At 39.0% G+C, this 22,900-nt stretch overlaps 1 protein-coding gene across 7 annotated transcripts in view; it reads left to right on the top strand.

The window, feature by feature from the left end:
• Nucleotides 1–21,177, top strand: part of ADK (adenosine kinase) — a 304,786-nt gene extending 283,609 nt beyond the window's left edge. For all 7 annotated transcript variants that reach the window (XM_057416414.1, XM_057416407.1, XM_057416411.1 and 4 more), the window contains 2 exons: nt 1,474–1,560; nt 20,008–21,177. In XM_057416414.1, coding sequence (XP_057272397.1) covers nt 1,474–1,560; nt 20,008–20,132 — 212 coding nt within the window. In that variant the 3' untranslated portion in view covers nt 20,133–21,177. The remainder of the gene's footprint in view (nt 1–1,473; nt 1,561–20,007) is intronic.
• Nucleotides 21,178–22,900: the final 1,723 nt, after the last annotated feature.

Consider the following 22,900-nt stretch of genomic DNA (forward strand, 5'->3'; position numbering starts at 1 on the left):
ATTCATCTTATGTTTTTCATTACGCTTTTTCCTTTGCCTCTCATGGATGGTTGTTGCTAATGCTCCCCTCCCCTCCTGGTGGGCCAGCCAACAGTTCCCTCTGGAGGCAGCATCATTATATCTGCCTGGTTCACTTAGTAGCAGATGGTGAAGAGCAGTAGAGCTGATACACTGCATTTCACAGAAACCAGGATCCTTCTGGTACCACTGCAGCATACACAGACTTGCCTGATTTGAGACTGTGAATTCTTTATATGCCTCCCAAACTAGGTTTCCTTGTTTGCTACTGTGTATGTCGGTGTAAGAGTGATTTTTATGATCTGCTCTGTTGCTGGACAGTGAAGAAGCTGCTCGTCTCCAGCTTTCAGCTACTGGAGAATCTATTTCCCATTTTATTTCTATTTTTTCCAAAAATTAAAAGAAAACAGCTCTGATGGTTTTCATTTTCACTGGTTGACAGGCTTTTCTTCCCCCTCCCCTTTTTTTAATTCCTGCTGTCTGCCAAAGGACAATCTGTTTGCTCTGAGACAGTTTAATGCATACTGACTACCAGAGGCAGAACTTCCATTGGCTCTGTTACAGGGGTAATTTACACTTTAACAAGGTATTGTGACAAGGTGGTAATTATATTTTTATCACGTCATTATGACATTACCACCTGGAAAGCCATAGCTGATTAATTAGTGGCATATATTAAATTTATAACCCTAGAACTCTAAAGTTATCATACCTAAGTGGTGTAATTATGTTGAACTGTGGTGTGGCAGTGAACTGGAGGTGAAGATGCCGAGTATCTACCTATTGCAATAGGCTTAACGAGTGCCAGTAGAGGGCAGGGAGCTGCAGAGAAGGAAATATTTAAAAAGCAATGCTAAGGAAGCGGATGAAGTCATTGAAATCTTGAAACCAAATCTAGTCAGATGGCAAGCTGCAAAGCTTCTTACATATGTGGGGTTTTTTAAAAGATGTCATTTGAGAGCACTTTGATTTACACTAGTTTCTGCTTTTTAATTCACAGCTTTATTTAAGTTAGTTCATGTGCATTTTGGTTTTTACAGTGCAGCAATTTCTGTTGAACTTTTGGAGGCTTGGACTGGCCATTCTGGAGACTACATCACCTCTCTGCAACTAATAAGAAGCTTTTTCAGCAGGATGGGATTTTCTTAGTCTCGTCCATATGTTTTATGGTTTTCCTTCTAATTTTTTTCCTCTTGCCCTTAATAATAGGAGATAAAAGAAATGAGGCTGGAAGCAATTAATGAAAATGTCCCAACAAATAGCTTGATCAAGTATGTTCCGGTATCCCTATACAGTAAATAGAGACAGAATTATAAACCAAATCTATTTTTATCCAAATTGTCATGTTAAAGGTCAGAGCTCCAGTTTTGCATTGCTTTGATTTTTGCTGTTTGTTTTCCTTTTCAAAGTCATATTTCCAAGTAACTTATGTTTTATTCTCCTCTTCCACGGCAGAAAATGAAGTGACTACTTTCCCTGTGTTGGTGAGCGATCAGAGTGAAATTGTGGATACCAATGGAGCTGGAGATGCATTTGTTGGAGGTATTTCTTGCTTCTTTCTCTTGTTTGGAGATTATCATATTTTTGTCTCTGTATAAAATCTACCATTTTTTCATTTAACTGTCCTTCAGAATGAGCATCAGTCTTTTAGAGCTTTTTGCTGCATCCGGAAGTTATATCATTTCATTAAGTTCTGATTTTCAAAGGGAAAGTGTGTTCTATTACCTCAGTAATAATATGCCATTATGCTGTACTCTGGTAGTTTTCATGAGATTAATTGTATCTGTCAGACTGTTGCATAAACAAGCTGCATCAAGTACTATATAGTGTACAGAAATCCCTCCTGGCTTAAATGTTAACACATTGTTGTTCTTTAAAACAGGTTGTAGTGAATATTAAACAGTATGTTAATAAGTGAGCATAATGTCTTTTGATCATGTCAATCCTGGTAGAACATCTGCTTCCAATACAATTATTTGGACATCAGTAAAGAACGCAAAGGGTTAATTTGTTAAAACAAACCCAGAAAATATCTGGCATTGCTTAATATCCATTTGCAAACTTACTATTTTTTTTGGCACAAGCTCTGAGGAAAAAAAGGGGATGTTATGTCTATGCCTGTTTTAAAAAATTATTCAATATAAGCCAAAACCAGTCTAATCCAAAAGTTCTGTCAGTCATTGTAACCTTTATACATGTAGCTCTGTGATGCACTATTGCGTCCTGAAGGCTCTAATATCCAGTACCTTGTAGCTCTAAGGAGTTCCATTAGTCACTAATTTACTGGAAACATTACCAAAGAGACTTTATAAATAGAATTGCAGTGCTCAGTCTTGTAGCTGTGAAGGGGATAACAAGCAGAGTGTTACCAAATTCAAGCTTCAGAATTGTGTCCCGCTTCAAGAAAATAGTCAACATAAGCTTAGTCTTCCATCCTTAATATACCACTTAAGCCACTAAGTTTTCAGTGTATCCTTAAATATGGCTGAAAATAGGAATGTTATTACTCGTTGCTTTGGTGCTTTGTGAATCAAAAAGAGCAGACCTAGAGGGAAACACGTTAGGTCATATTATTCATACAGCTTTTAGTGCACGCTTGTCACTTTGTTGTTCATAAATGACAAACAAGACTAAATTTGAGCCAGTAATGGCGACTGTAATGTTCAAGTGCTTGTCCTTGTATACCTGTGCTCTGTGTATCAGCTGTGCCACTAGGCTTCTGTTCCTGCCTACTTTGTTTTCAGATCCTAAAGATAAAGTAATAGTGGGAAGGGCACAGGTGGGATATGTCGTAGACACCAACCAAGCTTTGCCTTAGCAGGAAGCAGTTTTTCATGTGTCTGTTATGTTTGTCTCAGGCTGTATTTATTCTCAGTTCTTCAGATTTTAGGCATTTTGAAATAAGGGCTTTCTTTATTTTTTTAATAATCCTACTTTTGTTCTTTCCTAGTACAGCTGAAGGAAGACTATTGCAATTAAATAATGGGACTTTAAGCACTGCCTGCTCTTTCCTAACCTTTCCTCTTTAAATTATATCCTTTTCCCTGGTACAGTCATAGTTGCTGTTTTTCTGTAGAAGGGCTAAAAGGTTGACTTTAGTACTTACACAGAACATTCTGAATGGTAAGCCTGCTATAAGCCACATCAGACTCTATTCCAAACTGCTACTGTCTACCAGCAGTGTAAGGAGTTCAGGAACATCCTGTCAGGCTGGTCTTGGATCAGATGTGAGATTCCTTACTCCAGGGAGAAAAATTATGTGGAAAATGCTAAGTCCTATTGGGAAGAAAATAAAGAAGGAAAGTAAAAAGGTCTCTAGAAGGTCAACTCTCCTTTGTCATTCTAAGTCTGTTGAGATGATGTGTCTGGATACAGCAAGCTTCAGTGTGTTTGGGGTAATCTTAATAAAGCTCCTGTACTGCTGTTTATAAAGATGTATTATTTTCCTCAGTTCCACCGAGGCATCAGATGCTTTTGGTATAGCGCTCAAGTGCAGTCCAGTGATAGCATGGCATTGTACAGTTCTCCCCTGATACCAGGGAAAGAAAAGACCACAGCTGTTTTTCCCTCTGTAGTGGAAGTTGGCTCTACAGTTGAAATCTCATTGCGGTTAGGCACTCAACCTGAGAATCGGTATGTGAGCTTAGGTTCTTGTTGCATGCTATTTCTTTCTGCTGTGACTCAAAGCAACATGAACCTCAGAATATCCATAGTTCTTCTGTTAGCTTCTGAGTTATCTTAGTTTTGCTCTGTCACCCCATAAATAATAAATTGGTCATTTATTCTCCTCAGAGAACAGATTTTCCTGAGTGTAGAGATGGGAGATTTGGGAGTCATAACAGTCTAGATACACAGCTGATACTGTTGTCTCTTTCTTCATGGAGTCATTTCATTTTCCTTCCCCTATATAGGAAATAGGATACTGGACTGCAGAGGCTTTGATTTGGTCTGTGTTTCATTTGAGGGAAATGTCTGTATTCTATCTATATCACACTTTTCATGTGTTTTCAAAGTACACATTTGCCACAGGAAAAGTTCTTTATTGTCTCCTTGCCAGAAAGCCCTATGCAGTAATGTTGGTAATACTACTCAACATATGTATCTTCTGTTGATTCTAGCATGGAGCCAGATGTAGTGTTATTGTCCTGACAGAATTTTTATAATGGGAATTTTTATATTCTCTTCAGTGTTTTTGTAGCTTCTTTCTTCAATTGAGGTTTTTATCAAGTTGTTACTACCTAGGCAACAGTACATGTAATGTTTTGATTTTAGTGTCCGTGTAGTAAAATGTTTCAAAATTCATCCCTTAACTAAAAAATGCACTCAGTGTTATAATATAGTCTCCTGGAAACGTAGTTCCTTTATTCAAACAGCAGAGAACAAGACTCCCATGGCAAAGCTTTCCATACTTCCCTGGGAATGGTGTATTAACATGACTGAACAGTGGTTTTGCTGGAGCAAATGGCTTGGCTGAGAGGGGACTGCGGGATATAATGAGGACTAACCCCATCAAGCAGGATTTATTTTACATTAGGAGGTCAGGTTTGTTAGATTCTATCATATTTTGAAAGGTCTTTAATGGAGGAACTCTCTTCCAGAGGTATAACTCACAGATTGTAAGGAAATGCCTTCTCAGTAATTACACCAACATGGCAAATCCCTCCTCATGTTTCTCCATGCGAAAGTGGAAAATAAGAAGTCTGGTTTGTTGTTTGTTTGGGGTTTTTTTCTAGAACCTATCTAACTACTGAAGGTCTTTAAACTTTTCCATGACTTTAAGGTTTCAAGATAAAATTTCTGGGCACCTGTAACTCTTTGAGTTGATTCACGAGTTCAGTATTTCTGAATATGAAGCCACTGGCCTCCAAGGAGAACTACCTCACTCCAACAGCTAGCAACAAGAAATAACTGCATTCTTCAGTTGAAATATGTTTTTATTAAGTTGCCACCAGGAGTATCTCTGAATTTCTTGCCTTTTACTGCAGGCATCAAGTCATCTGCCACTCAGGCTGGTGCAACCAGCATGAATGAGAAACTGGGTTTTAACATTCCTGCAGTGATGTTTTGACCCTTTGTTTTTTCTGTGTTTTGACTCGTTTTCTTGGGTCTGGTATCTTTATGCTAAAAAAGATTTCTCTAAACAACACTTACAGAGTTTGACCTTCATTGCTTTCCAGCAACAAACTGCTACCTTTTAGAACTTTAAGCAATAATCGTTTACTTTGTAGCGTCTCAGCACCTCTCGTGAATTTCAGGGGTACCGCAGAGTTTTGGTTATAAATCCCTGAAATACCCATAAATACAAAGTTTCCACCTCTGGGTTCTGATGACATTGACAAATCACTTGAGCTTTGCTGACATGGCTTATGTCACAAGAGTCATCTAAATGGAATTACAGCCTTTGTTTGTAGAGTTTGGGAAACATTCTGTTAACTCGTTAAATTAACATTTATTTATTTCTAGTTAGCCTCATTTGGAACCTTTGCAATAGTGATAATGAAAGCATGTTTAATGGCAATAAGCAGATTGAAATATGGACAGTTCTACCATCTTACGCTTTCCTTTACGTCATCCTGCTCTATTTAGCAGAGTAGGTCTGCCTTCAGTTTGGGCTCCCCTTTGTCCTTGCCAGCGTAACTAATGAAAACAATTAGCATCTTTTCTGATAGCTACTGCCATTGCTCCCTGCAAAATCTCTCCCCTAAAATCTGCCTACTCAGTGGAACTGGGTAGAGTTTCCATAATAAATAAATGAATAGAAGAAAGTGTAAAATCAATGTTTCTTCAGGTTCTGCCAATATAAATACATTGACTTAGTAGTCTACTGTGATTTAGTCATATACTGCGTGAAAAGTACTAGAGTATGAAATGAAACCACAAATCATTTTAAAGCAGGCTGATTAAGCAGTGACAGAATGATCACAGCAAGTGTGTATTACTTAATACCATGCTGTAAAGACATTATACCATTCTTAAGGAAAAGAAATCCCGAGATTGAAGGAGCTCTTCATTAAGCATTGTACGGTGCCAAATGTGAGCTGATAGCAGTTTGCCTCTTTGATATCAATCAAAGCTGAGGTCAGTGGCTCAAACAACCTGTCAATTTAAAAATCGCATTGTAGCTTTCATGTACCAAGGAGTCTCATGAAGCTGCTAGTTGCAGTTTGAGAGCTACACTCAGAACTGTTTGGTGCACATACTTACAGAATAAGCAGTTCTCTCTGTATTTCTTGTGAAACCCAGCGTGAATCTTATAAGATGGCCAACTACTGTCTCAGCTATCACAGAACTACTCCGATAGAATTCAGGGACAGCAACAAAAGATGAATTGTCCTCTTTTGTATGTGTGCTTGTGTGAGTGTGCCTCACGGCATCCCTATCTTTTCTTTAGAGACCACAGGGCTTAGTGGAGATACTTTCCTCCTTTTGTTTCTGTTGCCAAACTGGCTCAATAAAGCCATTCCGTCATCTTTGGTGTAGAGGTTAGTTCTAAACATTATTTTTCCATCTTAATCTAAATGCCTCTACAAATCAGATAAAGACCTTGGACTCCAAAGAGTTTGCCCAAAGGTTATTACATTGTTTGAATTATAGCCTGTTTTCATGAGGTAAATATGAATTATTTTCCAGAGAACAACATCCAGCTTTGGTTTCAGAGCTAAGTAATATTTGGTATATTTCTACATTATTGAACTGTTAAAATATTACCCTTAAAGTGCAATGTTTTTTGCATATATTATACATATACATACATGTATGTTTATAAAAACACAGCGCAAGAAATGCAAATATAGGTTTGCAAAGAACCCAGAGTCCATAGAATAATTGCTTATCCTTACTCCTCTACTATGAAAAATATGATTCAGTAATCTTTTGGCCTTTTAATAGGTCTGGTTCTGTTTTCCAAATACATGAGTATAACTTTGGAATACCTTGACTGAAGCCAGTAGATTTAAACAAACATACTATTGATAAAAACTGAAACAGAATAGAATCCAGTATAATAATTCTTATGTTGTTGTCTGCTTAAATTCAGCATTTATATAGGAATCCTAGAGTCTTTAAAATAAAAAAAAAGCTTAGGTGGGATTTAACATGATATGAGATGGCCCTGTTTTAAGCCAGGGGCTGGAGCAAGTGACATCCAGAGGTCCCTTCCAACCTAAGTTGTACTAGGGTGCAATGAGTTATATTCCTATAGGAATTAGGTTCCCAGTTGCCATTTCCCACTCCTCTGAAAATCCAGCCTCTTCAGAGGACAGTGTTGCTGGATAAAGAATATAAGCTAACAAATTAAAAAATGAAGCTTATACAATGGGAATTCCATCTTCTCAGAATAAATCTGATAAGGGCAAGATGAACTGTATTCGTGACTTTGTCTATTAAGTCCCTTATGTATTTCATATTTAGGAATTGTGTAGGTTTGTTGCATGAATAGTTGCTATATAGTGGCTATAGCAGGACTGCTAAACATGTCAAAAAGATCTGATAATGCCTTCAGCAGAGACAGGTGGTTTGAACAGTTTGTCAGATTACTAAATTATGAGTAAGATTGTGCCTATATTAAGGAGAAAATTCCTTAATGCATTTATAGGACTCTTCAAGATTGTGGAGTCATAAAATCATAGAATGCTTAGGGTTGGAAAAAAAACGTAAGATCTTCTACTTCCAACCCCCCTGCCATGGGCAGGGACGAATCACACTAAACCATGTCACCAAGGCTCTGTCCAACCTGGCCTTGAACACTGCCAGGGATGGGAGCATTCACCACTTCTTTGGGTAACCTGTTCCAGTGTCTCAGCACCCTTATAGTGAAGAGCTTCTTCCTTATATCTGGCCTGAAATTCGACTGTTTAAATTTAAATCCATTACCCCTTGTCCTGCCACTGCAGTCTCTAATGAAGAGTCCCTCTCCCGCATCCTTGTAGGCCCCCTTCAGACACTGGAAGGCTGCTATGAGGTCTCCACGCAGCCTTCTCTTCTCCAGCCTGAACAGCCCCAACTTTCTCAGCCTGTCTTCATATGGGGGGTGCTCCAGTCCCCTGATCATCCTCGTGGCCCTCCTCTGGACTTGTTCCAACAGTTCCATGTCCTTTTTATGTTGAGGACACCAGAACTGCACACAATACTCCAGGTGAGGTCTCATGAGAGCAGAGCAGAGGGGCAGGATGACCTCCTTTGACCTGCTGGTCACGCTGCTTTTGATGCAGCCCAGGATACGGTTGGCTTTCTGGGCTGTGAGCACACACTGAAGCCGGCTCATGTTCATTTTCTCATCAACCAACATCCCCAAGTCCTTCTCCTCAGGGCTGCTCTGAATCTCTTCTCTGCCCAACCTGTAGCTGTGCCTGGGATTGCTCCGACCCAGGTGTAGGACCTTGCACTTGGCATGGTTAAACCTCATGAGGTTGGCATCAGCCCACCTCACAAGCGTGTCAAGATCCTTTTGGATGGCATTCCCTCCCTCCAGCGTATCAACCGAACCACACAGCTTGGTGTCATCGGCAAACTTGCTGAGGGTGCACTCAATCCCACTGTCCATGTCAGTGATGAAGATGTTGAACAAGACCGGTCCCAACACTGATCCCTGAGGGACACCACTCGTTACTGGTCTCCAGCCAGACATTGAGCCATTGATCAGTACTCTCTGCGTGCGGCCATCCAGCCAATTCCTTATCCACCGAGTGGTCCATCCATCAAATTGATGTCTCTCCAATTTAGAGACAAGGATGTCGTGTGGGACAGTGTTAAACACTTTGCACAAGTCCAGGTAGATGACGTCAACTGCTTTGCCCCATCCATCAGTTCTGTAGCCCAAAGAAGAATCTGTTTTCACTAAAAACATTGCAGAGAAATGAAATATTCCCCTTATTTTATTTTCATCTCCGTATGAATCTCTGTTATAAAAGCTGCCCTTCCTCTTGTACTCTCCACCCTAAAACATTTTAGTTTTGTTGAAACAGGAGTTCAAGGAGCTAGGAACAGTTCTTTACTGAACAGCAGGACTATGATATCAGAAGCTACTTAATTCACTTACAGTGGTCTTTAATTTGTATAAGGTTTTTATACTTGTTTGATATACCTTAGGAAGTTGTCATCATTGTTTAATCACATTTGGTAGAGAGAAATGCAGTGGATAAGATATCACTGCTGTGAAATGCTGCCTTCTGGTAACACCAGGGCTCTGAGATGCTATTTTTTTGCCAGTTGGGAGTGAGGGGTGTTTGTTTGGTGACATCAATTAAATATTTATGTCCATGTGACTTTTTGTGGCTGATTTAAACCACGACATTTTGTTAAAAAAGAGACGAGAGGATACTACTTTGAATTGTTCGTCTTTTCTTTAAAGATAAATGTTATAACAGAAATCAGCACTCTCTCAGTCTTCATTTATACAACATGGGTGGCTAATTGCCTCTGAGCAATCCTGTTGTTACTGAGATCATGGCTGATGAGATACGAAGCTTTGAAATAAAAATACCTTGTTAATGTCATCAGCGTTTGACTGACAGCCCTTTTTGCCCATCTTTAATACTCCTGTTTTATAAACAGCTTACATGAGTATAATAGCTGAGCTGCAGACAGGGCATCAATCTTTGCTTGCTAGGGGATAACTTGTCAACATGTTCATGACTTACCGTCTGTGTGTTCTGATGGCATTCGTAACTCTCTCAGATAAATATCACATCTAAACCTAGGCTATTAGGTGGCCACGTTATCTCTGTAACTGACCTTCTACAAACTGGAAAATTAACAGATTATATGTTCCTAGTTGATTTTTCTCAGTCTCAGCTACAGGCACACCATTATCCTGATCAATAGTGTAGCCAGTCACTAGTAATTTCAACATTAGTACTGGCACAATTTAGATTATTGCCACAGTTTGAGTTGCAGCTACTTAAACAAAACCATAAAAATAGATACTACTCGGGAAAAACATGGACTATTCCTGTTTTATTTTTAATTCCCTACTTCACTTTTTGACAGTTTCCATTCAAAATTATTTCTTAGGAAAAAATACATTCTTTTTTGCTGGCATTATACTTAAAACTGATCACAGGCGTTGTCCAGTATAATTTAATTGTGATTCCATCTGGTTTAATTGTCTAGTTTTGATTGCTGCTTTTCTCTTGGTTTCTAATTGTTCATGTGAATTTTCTTATTTTTTATCCAAATGCAGTAACTTACATATGGTGATTCACATTTTCACCTATACAGGTTAAAGGCAGCCCAGAAAAACACATAGTAGAATTATTGTAAGGCAAAACATTAGTATACTTACTGTCATTTTTCAAATAGCATGTAGAAGTAAGATCATAGAAGGATCAGTACCTGGAATTAAAAACCCTCAGAAGTTTCCAAGTAGACTGAGGCAGGGCTGGCTCCTTCTAGCCGATGTGTCTCTTTTCCTGGCAGTGACACCATCAGTGATACGGGAGCCCTAGTACACAGCAAGAGGATTAATATGTTGCAAAATTGAGTTTTGAAAGGCCTAATTTACCTCACCATAAATCCAGTGACATTCTGGACAGGCTTTATGAGAAATGAACATCAAATGGGTTGCGTACATTTTGAAAAACAAACCTTCTGTGTTAAAAATAGATTTTCAAAACCAATTATGAAGTTCCAGTTTTTGCTGTAATAGCTATGGGACAATTACAAATTGACTTAATGCCTCAAAGCAAATCATCACCATTTAAAATACTTTGTCATGCGTACTATCCCTATCCTCATAACATTTCATTTTATATTAATGTGTCATGTGTTAGAAAATCATGTAATGATAAAGAAAATGTTCATGTGGAAGGTTTGAAATTACTTTAATGAGTTATTATTACCTTGCTTGCAGATTGTTGGTAATATTTTTGTGTTATTTTAATGTATTCTGAGTAGAAACAGAGGCACTAGTCAGATTGGATCATCAAGAACATTCCCCTGGGAATCAGGGCAGGATACAGTCCCCTAAGAAACGATGTGTCAGATTAAGCTGATGCTGTATTAGCAAGAGATAAAAACAACACACAGTGAAGTTGTTTGAAGTATGAAAATACACTGAAATACGTTATCTATTTTACATCTAATATGACTTGGTGTGAAGCTATGGAGATTGACACAGTGACCATAAAGGTACTTCTTACACTGTGGTGTTAGCTAACAGGCTCCTCATTCACCTGTAGCTGCCTCTGTTGTATAATAGAGTGGTAACATCCCACACACATGGAAATGGGCTCATACTTGAAGTGGGAAGATGGCAAGGTTGCGATAAGAAAAAAATAGAATTAAAAACATGGTCCCAGTTGAAAGCAGTGGTAGTAGCAGTGCTTGTAGGTTGAGCACTCATCTCTGACTCTTCTTAAAGGGACATTACTGTTATTGGTGATCAGTGATTAGTATCAGTTGAAGATAGTAACAGATATTTAAAAAAGCAGAGGGAATTAAATGGCACACTATTAAAATAGGAGCATTATGTATATAATGGCAGGGTAGGCTGTTTCAGCCCACAGAAGTCAATAAATGTATAGGCTGTGTAGCTACTGTATTCCCACTGCACTGGGTGTTCTTTTTGATTCTCTGCATACTGCTGGTTTGACTGTGGAAGTATACCTGCAAATAAACCCTTACTGCAAGATGGTCATTCTGCAAACACAACTTCAAATTCACTAGCTTTTGTGTATGTGAATCTCAACTGTGAAGTTACATTCAGAAAATGTTGCCTTTTTGTACTTAAATCTATGTTAAGAACTGAATAGAGGATAGTACATATTCCATTTTGTTAAGCTTAGAACTTTGTTATTTCTACATTAAATTAGTGAAACTCTCTTCCTCTTATTCCAAGCACTAGGAAATCTGCACCATTTACTGTCAATAAAACAGATCTGGTTTGAGGCTCAAAAGGCTTTCTCGAGTACTAATAAAAGAAAGCTAATGTCATTCTGCTGCCTCAAAATGGCTAAGTAGAATTCACTCTTTTGAAGAACACTTCTAGGAAATGTTTTTAGGAAAAACAAAGAGAAATACCAGCCTGGAAAGCAGTTTCTCAGATAGCTGGAGAAGATGCTTCCAATGAAAATATCTGTATTTGGTTTGGCATATACAGTGCCTTCAATACTCCTTGTAAGCTTGGAGGGCGGGGATTTTTTTCTTAATCAAATGTTTTTCCCTGATCCTGGCTGTTGGAGACAAGCCCAAATCCCCAAGATTCTGATCCAAAAGGTAATTTCCCAAAGGTCATCATGTGGACTTAAAAATGAAAAATAGGAGCAAACCATCTGAAGTTATAACTTCATTATCAGCTTTTTCCATACTTCTTTCTTGGAGTACATTTGTAGACTGAAATTATTCTTTTCTTGGACAATCAGAAGCATTGGGGAGTTTTCACAGTGGTGATATGCATCAGGTTATAAATAGAGGATGATTAATGTGGAGAGTGTCACAGTAGAAAACACTTAAGCCTATCCTTAAGCTGTTTGCCCTCATGGTGGACAGTACTTAGTCAAGGCGTAGGCCAGGGATAGGAAAGATCCCATCAGTCACAGTAGGCTTCAAATTGGGATCTAAGTTTTCTCCATCCATTGCACTGCCTTCAGGACCAAACCGCTGTAGAGTTACAACCACATTCCTACAATGCACAGTGACACCAAAGAAACAAGACTGCTAATTTTCCTTAGAAAGAGTCTCTGATGGGCCCAAGCATCTATACAAGTCCTGGGGAGTATGATAACACCTTATTCTATGAGTTCCAGTGAGCTGGCCCAATAGGTCCAAACAGTGGGAAACATATATGCAATGTAATAGAATTATTCAGACTTGAGTAACTGATTCCTAATGGAATAAAAGGGATGTAGTGGAGTTTTTTTTATTTTTTTATTGTCACACTTTTGCAAGAATCTTTCATTAACATTTTCCATATGTAATCACTTAAAGCATTAGAGTCTCAACTCTTGCTTGCTTTGTGTATTCAACACCTCCTCTCCATTCCAGGAAAAGGCTGCTAAACTGAAAACATTCCTTTCACTTAATCACAGTTCTCTAGTAAGTGCAACACTGTATTATTTGCCTGTGTCCATAAATGACTGTATAACCTCAGACTGAAGAAGACATACACCCATCTGAGCGATCCTTACAAAAATTCAATGTGTTCAAAATGTGTCGTTAAATACAGAAAGTCAAGAGGAATAGGGACAGCAGTACCATTGCTAACTGCTTTTCTTGAAAACATGCTTGGGTTAGTATTCATGCAGGTGATTAGAAAATAAGAAGCTTGTGTAAGAGGGTTTAACATGTGAAAGACAGTGAAATGCCTTTAGCATGTGACCATTTTATAAATAAATATAGACTTACGAAACATTTTATTCGTGATCTCATGGTTTTGTCATTCTTTGGAAGTAAAAATATTGACATTTACCAGGCTGTTTGTTCCAGCTTTCTGATCTCCTGCAGTTTATTTTTATAACAACCTTATCGATGAGCCTCTTACTCAGCTCTCTAGGTTTAACTGAGTTGAGTCGATTTGTTACCACAGCTTCAAGTAGCTGTTACAGAACAAGCGAGACATCCTAATAAAGCTGTAAACGTGTTTACTCAAACATGGTATTGATTTTACTTGGAGAGGGAGAAGCTAGTGCTTAGCATGGTGTCAGGGAGGATGAATTTAACTGCAGTTTTTCATTGTCATCTGTCATGGTTGTGAAACACTAAGTGAAGCCACAAGAGGATAATTAGAATTGCCAGAAATTTAGCCCCTAAAATCAGTTAACCACTTGAGATTTTTGTAGTTTAATTAGTTTTTATTAAAACTTTCCTCCAGTGGTATAGTCAGGAAGGGTTTTCTAATGCTCTTTTCAGTGAGAGTGAGATTTCAAGGTTGCCACTTGTTAGATATACATCTTAAATGACTGTTTTTCTGAAAGGGTTGGTAACCTTTTTCGCTCACTTGTAATTAGCCTGGTGCTAGGGTTCTGTAGAAGCACAGAGCCATTTCATTTTAAAAGAGGGCGAAAGACACTTGTTTGTACACACATACATTTGTAGTTAATAACATCTGAGTACATGCATGGAATAATTCTTACACTAAATTTTGAGAGAGGAAGTGGTAAGGTGTGTGAAGGTTGAAAGAAGTAAGTTGCACTTGAAGATGCTTACATTTAATTTGTCTTATATTCTGTAAGCCTAATGTGTCATACCACAGTGCCAAAATACATGAAAACAGGAGCCAAATCCCACCCTTCATCAAAAACGTTTCCATTTAGAATAGCCAACATTCGGTTTGATAGCAATGGGCAGGGCCTCTGGCTTACCACAGTTCTTGGCTGTAATATCCACCATCTGCCACAAAATTAAAAAAGGAGAAACTTCAGTATGTTGACGTACGGCCGTTCAGTGACTATATTGCAGAATCATCCGATGCCAGCATCTTTTACAAAGTCTATTCTGTCTGGTTGGCTCTTGGCATCAGCGTTGCTAACCACCTGATTACGACTGACCAGACTCGTGCTACCACATTAACCCACTCCAACAGTGCTAAAAGACATTCAAAAAAGCTTCAGTCATATCAGCTACAAGGCTTTAAATTGCTAGGGTGTAATGTTTCTTGAAAACTGCATCTTCCCACACTGCTGGCCTGGAAAGCTGGTGGGATCACATAAAAATAGATGAGCATTTGAGCAACTGTGATAAATGCTGCATACGAACAAGAGTGTGAAAAGGTGCTTGCAACTGTCCCCCATGGTGGAATAACACCATCTTATAAAAGGCAGTTCACAAATTAGGCTGTAGAAACTTTAAATACAAAAAAGAAAAAGAGGAGACAGCTCAGCTGTTCATGATCCTTTCTGTGGCTGGGACCATTTTGCTGGTGAGTGGCCTGGCTAGTATGGATTATATTAGGTGCTTCAGGGTCCAGCTGGAAGAGGAGGATTGTCTGGGAACATCACATAGCAAAAATGGTTTTGAGGGGCTCTGAGTCAGGGTCAGCTTGTAATTGTTTATAATTCATGCATTTGATAATTGCTTTTTCCTGCTTTTCTCTCTTGCGTTTCAAAAAAAAATACATTCATTTTGCTGTGGGCACTTTATGAAAGGTTGGAAGTGTGAGAGAAACTGCAGAAAGACGAGTAGTGGGGGCGCTGGGTGTCGGAGGCTATAAATGGATTTCCAGCCAGCATTAGTAATTAACAGTCATTAAAATTAATTGTCAAGTGTACAATTTGAAATGAAACATTTGGCTTCAATATGAGCTGTTTTTAAGTGTTGTTAAATCATTACTGAAGCAAACCAGAACTGTTTTAAAATCTCCACTCTTGGACTCCCACATTCCTACCCTAGCTGCACTAGCACTAGGCGATCATTCAGGATTACCACTGATGTTTGGAAAACAAAACTTTCAAAGAAATCACTGATTTCTGTGGAATTTCCTCTGAAATGTCTCTTTTGCAGGTGCAAGAAAATGAACTTGTTTCTCCTTTAATGATTCTTAAGTGCTACTGAGCTCTTTGAAGTAACAAAGTAACGACAACACCTTTTGTGTCAGTCAGTGGACTGACTTGCTGTGTCTTTTCAGATTTACATTGATACCCCAAAGAGATTTGTCCTGGTTTCAGTGAGGGCCTTGGTTTGGGTCTCTATTTCAAGGCTCAAGCACCACTTCTGGCACTTGGCTCACAGAACTTTTCATTTGGGTATGGGCACAGAAAGAAGAAAGTAACTTGACTTTCCAGTCCCTCATTCTGTTTGCAGACCTAACAATTATAGATGTTGTTGCGCACATGTAGTAAGGAAGCTGGAGATAATAAAGATTAACTCTCAATTATTTCAGGCACACTTCTCAGAGCAAAGTGGTTTCAGAGATGCTTTTTTTCTACTGAGCAGAAAAGAAATAATTATGGGCCAAAAATAGCTATTGGTGTGTTATAATCACTTCTGTCATCTGTGAATGCAAATACATTTTGTACCACTCTAAGGTTTAAAGCAGCTTTTGAAGCAAAGCTGTCTTTGCTTTCTAGGAAGACAAGTGGGATGAATGGGACACAGTTCCAAATAAGTTCTTATCGTGACTAGGTACAAGGGGGTTACTTGGCTGTCCATGCCTGAGGGGCACAAAAGGCATCTCAGCCTACTCTGAAAGCTTACTGAGATGGCTAATTACAGTCATCTACCATTACAGGATGCTAGACAATCCTGCAACTGCTGTTTCTCTTACTCCATAATCACTTTGGATGTCAGGGTAGGAGGCAGACAAGTGGGAAAGCTTTGAGTTTGGTTCTTGTCTTTGTGTTCTAGTGTGAAGAGAACAAACAGTACACAGTGAATGTAACACTGTTCACAGCTTCAGCAGTGTAGAAATACACTAAGTGCAGAATAGCTGCAATTAGAGGATGGTAGACAGTATCGCCTGAAGTTGTTTTGGTAAGATAATCGAAGCGAGATTGTCTTGTGTAGCCAAAATATACTACTCCTTTCTGCACTGCATTCCAGTGATAGCCAGGAACTAGTTCAGGCCATGGCAGAAGTTAAAATAGTTGCTGAGCTACTTAAGCATGTGCTGGGATGATCTAGTTCTCTGATTCCAGGCCCTTGATACAGGATCAGAGTTCAATCCTGTCCTTTCTGTCTGTGAAACTGTAGGAAGTCTGAAGCCATGTTCACTTATCTTACAGCATTTCCAGTCATGGCACCTTAAAGAGATTGCAGCCTTCACATGCTTGTCATCTTCCCTCCACCACTCTGCTCACTGGTAGAGCTGTTTGAGTACTCACTAACCCACTTCAGTTTAAATCAGCTGGGTTAGGAAAGATCTACTATTCAACAGCTTACTGTTTAAACTAATATGGCTCATTTTGACAGAGTATCAGGTTATACAAGCAGCAAAGAAGGATGGTGAAAAACAGATGGGACACTAACTTCTTCATCTGGAACTCAAAGATCTGAATCCATGCCTTGAGAGTATGACTCATGGGGTTTGCATCACAGTACCTTATACTCTGGAGGAGGCAAACTCTGAATTATATTCTGACCATGTTGCTTTTTACAGCATTAACTAAAAAGAACATTCTGCAGCTAAGGCAGCCAACCTGATAGAGCTTTTTGCTTCCCTGCTCAAACAACAGTGCTTTCTGGTGTTCCCTCGGGGGTCTGCTTTGCCAGCTGCCTAGTCTTAGTATGTAACGTAGTTCTGTGTTTGTGATATGTGTTTGTATTGTCATTCAGTGCGATATTGTGTCAGATACTGCTATTTCTATTTCATCTATGAAACACATGCCTTTTAAGAGAAACTCTGCAGACAAGAATGGTTTGAGGGCAAACTCCCCACTGCAGTTTCTACATATCTCATATATGACAGCTGTACTTAATGTCATTTCTCCACCACTCTGAAATTACAGACATCTCTTATTTCTATCCCCAATTAGAACAGGGTGTTTTTTCACCTGATTCTGCTTTCACTTAGATCAGAATAAATAAAAAATAGCTTCACTGAAGACAAAAGATGCATACTAGCTTGAAACCTCAGTGAGCCTGGGAAGTGATGACAGTCTCAGTCTAGTTGGTATTGAAAAATAATTCATGTCTTACGGTTTTTTGCTCTTTGATTTTCTCATCTTCATAGATGTTTGATGCCTGATCATAAACAGAGGACAGTTGTTCTTTCTTGTATAAACCCCTCTCTGAATTCATGCTCTGCACAAAACCTAGCCTCGTGTTTGCCTTTGGAGGCCTGCCCAGTGCATCTTTGATACTTACTGAGTTAGAAATGGACTGTCTTAACAGCCTCATTTTACATACGGTTACAACTTGCTCTCAAGTTTTAACCACCCAGAAGCACACTGGCAAGCTCCTGCCTCCCAGGCAGTTTAAATTTGATGATTGACATTCTCCACATATCCAAGAAAGTTTCTCCAAAGAATGCATGTTAATTAAATGGAGAGCAGACCATTTTCATCTTGTTATTCAGAAACGGTCTGATTTCTGCCAGGCATGCTGTTTGGATTTCTCAACTGTTACCCAACTATTACAGCTGGACCATCCTGACACAGTTGTGTTGTCTGTCATCCCTGACTGCCATCAGTGATAGCACTCACAGCACAATTTCTTCCTGTTTCAGATTCTCATCTTTGTATACTGAAAACTCCTGCCTTCTTCACTTGTGCTTACGGACTTAACTTTTGGTGGTGAAGCAGTCATTTTTTCCCAGCTCCTGTCAGTCAATATCTGTGAAATTTCAGCTAATATGTAGTTCTCTAGAAAAGTATTGATGTCAGAAACATACGAGTTTTCTCCAACTTGTCATCTAAAACGCCTGCTTTCTATGGCCTCTCTATTCCAATGAAAAGTATTTGATTTATAGATTTAGTAGTTTCAAACTCTTCTCCTATTCAGCTCAGTTTAGAGAAAACTATACGTCAACTAAGCTTCTTTTCGCTATCGGTCATGACCGAGAAGCCAAGATAGATCTTGGCAATTCATGAAAATGGGGTCTTTTCTCACCAGCATTATCCTTTTTTAATCTAACCTTATTTTTCATGTTTGACATGATTTTGAATCTTCAAGGAACAGACATTATTGCATAGGATAAAATATTTTTATCATCTCCTGAAAATATGCTCTAATGTGTCACAAAAGGAAATATTTAGAAAAGGAGCACAGGTTAAATGGGAACATCACAGTATAATGTAGTCTTTGCTCTAGTAGTAACCAAGCTGAACAGAGAAAGTGCATTTGAAAGCAAGCTAGCAAAACATTTCATCTTTGAATCAAAATTTATAATATGTCAGAAATCGGTACCTATGAGCTACATACATATTACTTATGAGAGACATGGTTTCAATATTAGGTTTGTACTGTCAAGGCCCAAGGCCTGTCAGACCATGACACAGGAACTTGAAATGGTGGATGAAAGCTTTAAAAAGAACATGTTCCAGCTTGCTAGAATTCTGAATTTCCTGGGCAAGTCTCACTTTCCTTCTGTGATTGGATGAGGAAGAGAGATACATCTGAAAGATGTTAAAAGTGGGATAAAAGTGAATAAAATATTACTTCTAGAATGACAGAGTAGAGTGGAGCTTTAAATTATAAGAGATTAAGTTTACTCGTCACATCTTGAAAACCTCTTCGAAATTTAAAATATGTATTTCACCTCTTCCATAAGTTCTGTTGTGCTTTCAGTCTCAATAGTTTCATCCAAGACAAAATGTTTCAGAAATGAGGGACTCAGTCCACAAAATCCCTGGTCACACTTGTACTTAACTTTTCCATGGACCTTTTTAGGACTCTGCATATATTCCTTTAAAGAGGTGCTCTGGTTTTCAGAATACTCAGCTTCCAGGGATTTTTGGTTTTCTAAGCTATGCATTCTAGGGCTTTGTTGGCTCAAGCAGGTAACCAAGTGCCCCGATCTGAGTGGTGCTTGGTTCTCCCTATGGTTTCTGTTTACATAGCTATCTGACCCACTGTTTCTGAAGTCTTAGGTTAACTTTCCCATAATCAAGGGCAGCAGATGTAATCTCGCTTTCCTCCTCAGGTAAAAATTTCTCACCTTTTTATCATTACGAACACCTGTAATGTGAATTGGGTGATGTTTATTTGTTATGTGCCTTTTTCTGAGAAAACCTTGCAGAGTGACACTTGTGTGGGGCTGTAGCTGTAGCCAGGATGAACAGAGTGAGTTCTCTTTAGCAGGAAAAACTGCTTGTTTTTAAAATGATATTTGAGGAATCAAGAGTTTTCTCTGGAGAAGAGAGCAAGCACTCTGCTAAAATCATTTTGGGGGCAATAATAAAGATCAGTCTTGATGATCTTTAATTTACTTGAAGCTACCAAATACATAGAAGTAACAGCAGCAGCAGGCCACTCAAGCAGGCACACACTTAAACTAGACTATGTACATACAGTTACACCAGTATTGCAGTGCTTTGCCCTGTGACAAACTGATACACTCAAAAAAACCCTAATCTGACCATCTTCTTTCTTCTCTTCCTCTCTTATTTTGTTCCATAGGCTTTCTCTCGCAGCTCGTCTATGACCGGCCAGTGACCGAGTGCATCCGGGCTGGACATTATGCAGCCAGCGTAATTATCAAGCGTTCAGGTTGCACCTTCCCAGAGAAGCCTGACTTCCACTGATACTGGTGAATTGGAGGGATCAAGAGTAACTCCCACGTTTCCATGGGATTGCTGCCTAAATTTTTCCTCCTTCCCTTTCCTCACCTTTCCAATTACCTGCATCAACGCTTCTGTACTTCTCTTCGTTGTATTCTAACCAAAATATGTATTTCTACAGTGTTTTCCCTTTCATACCACTACAATGTCTCAGTAGTCTTAACTTTTGGAAACAGTGCTAAGTGAAGCTTATTCTCTCATCCGTCAGGAAAAATTGTCCTATTTACACAGTTTACAAGGAAGTCCCTTCTTGTAAATGACACTGCTGATTAACACCATTAAAATACTTTGGTTGAATTACCTAGTTTGTATCCAGCTGTGGCCAAATCCTGCTCAGCTTACATGAAATTGACAGACCTGACTTTATTTGTTACTTAACGTTATAAACAAAGAATCGTTATTTCTATATAGTGGAGTCATACTAGTGTAAAGAGCAGTGTAAATGTCTCAAGAACTTCCCTACATATTCAAGTGTACATGATCTGGCCATCAGATCCAGCCCAGCAACCATGAAAGTGAGTAGTAATTGTGTCAGTAATTTAAGGACCTGATCCAGAGCTGATGTCATTCATTTGTCTTGCGCTGCTGCTAGTACCTTTGGGTCTGGCATGTGAGAGCAGGGTCTGGCCACTCCAGGTACAGTCACATTCATCTGTCAGGTGAGCTAGCAGATAGGTACTTTCAGTGATTTCAGGTCAGATATAGAAGTTGGTGATGAACATAAACATACAGATAGATCCTATCTCCTCCATGTGAGCTTTCTAGAGGCTGTATTAAGGTACACATAGTGAAAATGAGGTACAGAAATATTTATGCAGGATATATTGACAGGATATGCCAAATGGAATCTCTGAAACGCACATTTTTAAACTTTTAATTTACTTTGGATAATTAAGCAATATGGTGGATTTTGTTTGTATTTACAGTATTCAAAGAGATGATCTGACACTGCATTCATTACTTTGCTATGTAATTTGATACTGATAAATAAAAAATTGTCATACAGTAACTCCTGGTTTTGTATTGGTATGTGTCTGGTTTTCCTCCACCTACTGAAATGGGAACAAGAAATGGGTGCTTAATCTACATGCTAGATCTCAACATTTCATACAGGACTTTCTCTGTCCAGGTGGGTGTTCAGGGGTTATCTCAGCGGTAAGAAAGGGAAGGAATAGCAGTTTGGTGTTTGTACCACAGGAGAGATGAAAAATTAATGGGTAGGATTCATCAAAGAACATTAACTCAGTGCAAGCTTTGCAATTTATTGCCTAGCATGGAAAAAGGGATGCACAGAGATTGGATGTTGTTATTACAGTTTGTGTATTGCAGTGAGCGTGGGGAGAAATCAAGGCTATGATCCTGATTCCCTTGTTTGGTCCAGTATCCGGTCTGATACATTGGACACCAGGCTCTTTCATTTTAGAGATCACAAGGTGGGATCCCTGCAAGTACGTCAAGGAGCTTCAGCTGTTTCTGAAAATCCTCATGGGGCCATGGAACTCCATTGCTGCAAGTGCATTGTACGTGCAGTCTGTTCTTCAAGGACTCAAGCTCACAGTTCCTACCTGAAACAGGTTGCATGTACAGGCCTTGTGTATCTATGGACCTACTTATGAACAGCTTTGTGCAAGTAAGACTTGTCTGGTTTCTTCATAGTGCTACTCGAAAGAACTTTGGACTTGCATCTCATTCTCTATCATAGGAGAGAGGAAGAGGAATGAGTATGTCGGAGTGAAAATGAACTGAAAGAGGCTGCAGTGTGCATGGTCTTCAGGCTTTATGTGTTGATCAGAAGAATGTTAATTTTTACATCAGGTGGTTAATTTTTAGTTCTTTAATTTGATGCATCTATGTGATACGTTTTAATCAAGAAAAGATGATGGGCTGAGGAAGGATGTGTTGCAGTCTCTGCTTTTATATATGCTCACATATGCCACACTCTGCTTATTGCACGAATTTGGCTGTAAGTGGTTGAATTTGCTGTTCCCTTTGCTCTGCATCCTTGATGCTTTCCATTCCTTTTGAAAAAAAACTTTATCAATGCCCTGGCCAGATAATTAAGGCCCATTTAAAACAGAATATAAATATATAAACATTATACCAATCAAAATACAAGTCAGCATGACTAGTGTAAAGAAGGGAGGATATGTAACGGAAGGGTGCTATAGCAGGGAGATCTTTCATCCTTCCTTTCTGTAGGCTACTCCTTGTTTTCAATTCAGGATGCAAGAGAGTCAAGGCAGGGGTTCTGTTCTGAGCTTGGTGAGCTTCGGCTCTTGACATTTGGCTCTGAGTGTCAGCTACAAAGCATAATTTTAAGCCAGTGGGAGCAGCTGAGGAATAAACTACTACCCAATTCATGGAAGGGCACTGGAGCCTGACTTGTTCTATTTAGCCATTCATTATTCCTCCAATATCTGTCAATGATTATTCCTGGATGATACATAGATAGCTAGAAATGTATTGCCAAATCATGCTAAATAATTTCAATTTGTGCTGTCAAACTGCCTGATGATTTCATTCTGGATTCTTTTCAGGATCTGTATTTCTTCCCTGTTTCTCACTGATGAAGGGGGTTTTTAATCTGTATAATGTATAATGGTGCCATCCTTTATATCCTCTCTCACAAATATTCTTCCTCTCTCTTTGGTCCTCTACCAGCTTATTCCACACAGAGGCATGTTAGAAAACCGGGCTTCCTGAAAAACGTCACTGAAAGAGTTGTCTGCCAG

This window comes from Pezoporus wallicus, unplaced genomic scaffold, assembly GCF_028554395.1.
Source record: "Pezoporus wallicus isolate ANWC-B61680 ecotype Strahan unplaced genomic scaffold, APGP_CSIRO_Pwel_v1 contig_2012, whole genome shotgun sequence".
Classification (NCBI taxonomy): Eukaryota; Metazoa; Chordata; class Aves; order Psittaciformes; family Psittacidae; genus Pezoporus; species Pezoporus wallicus.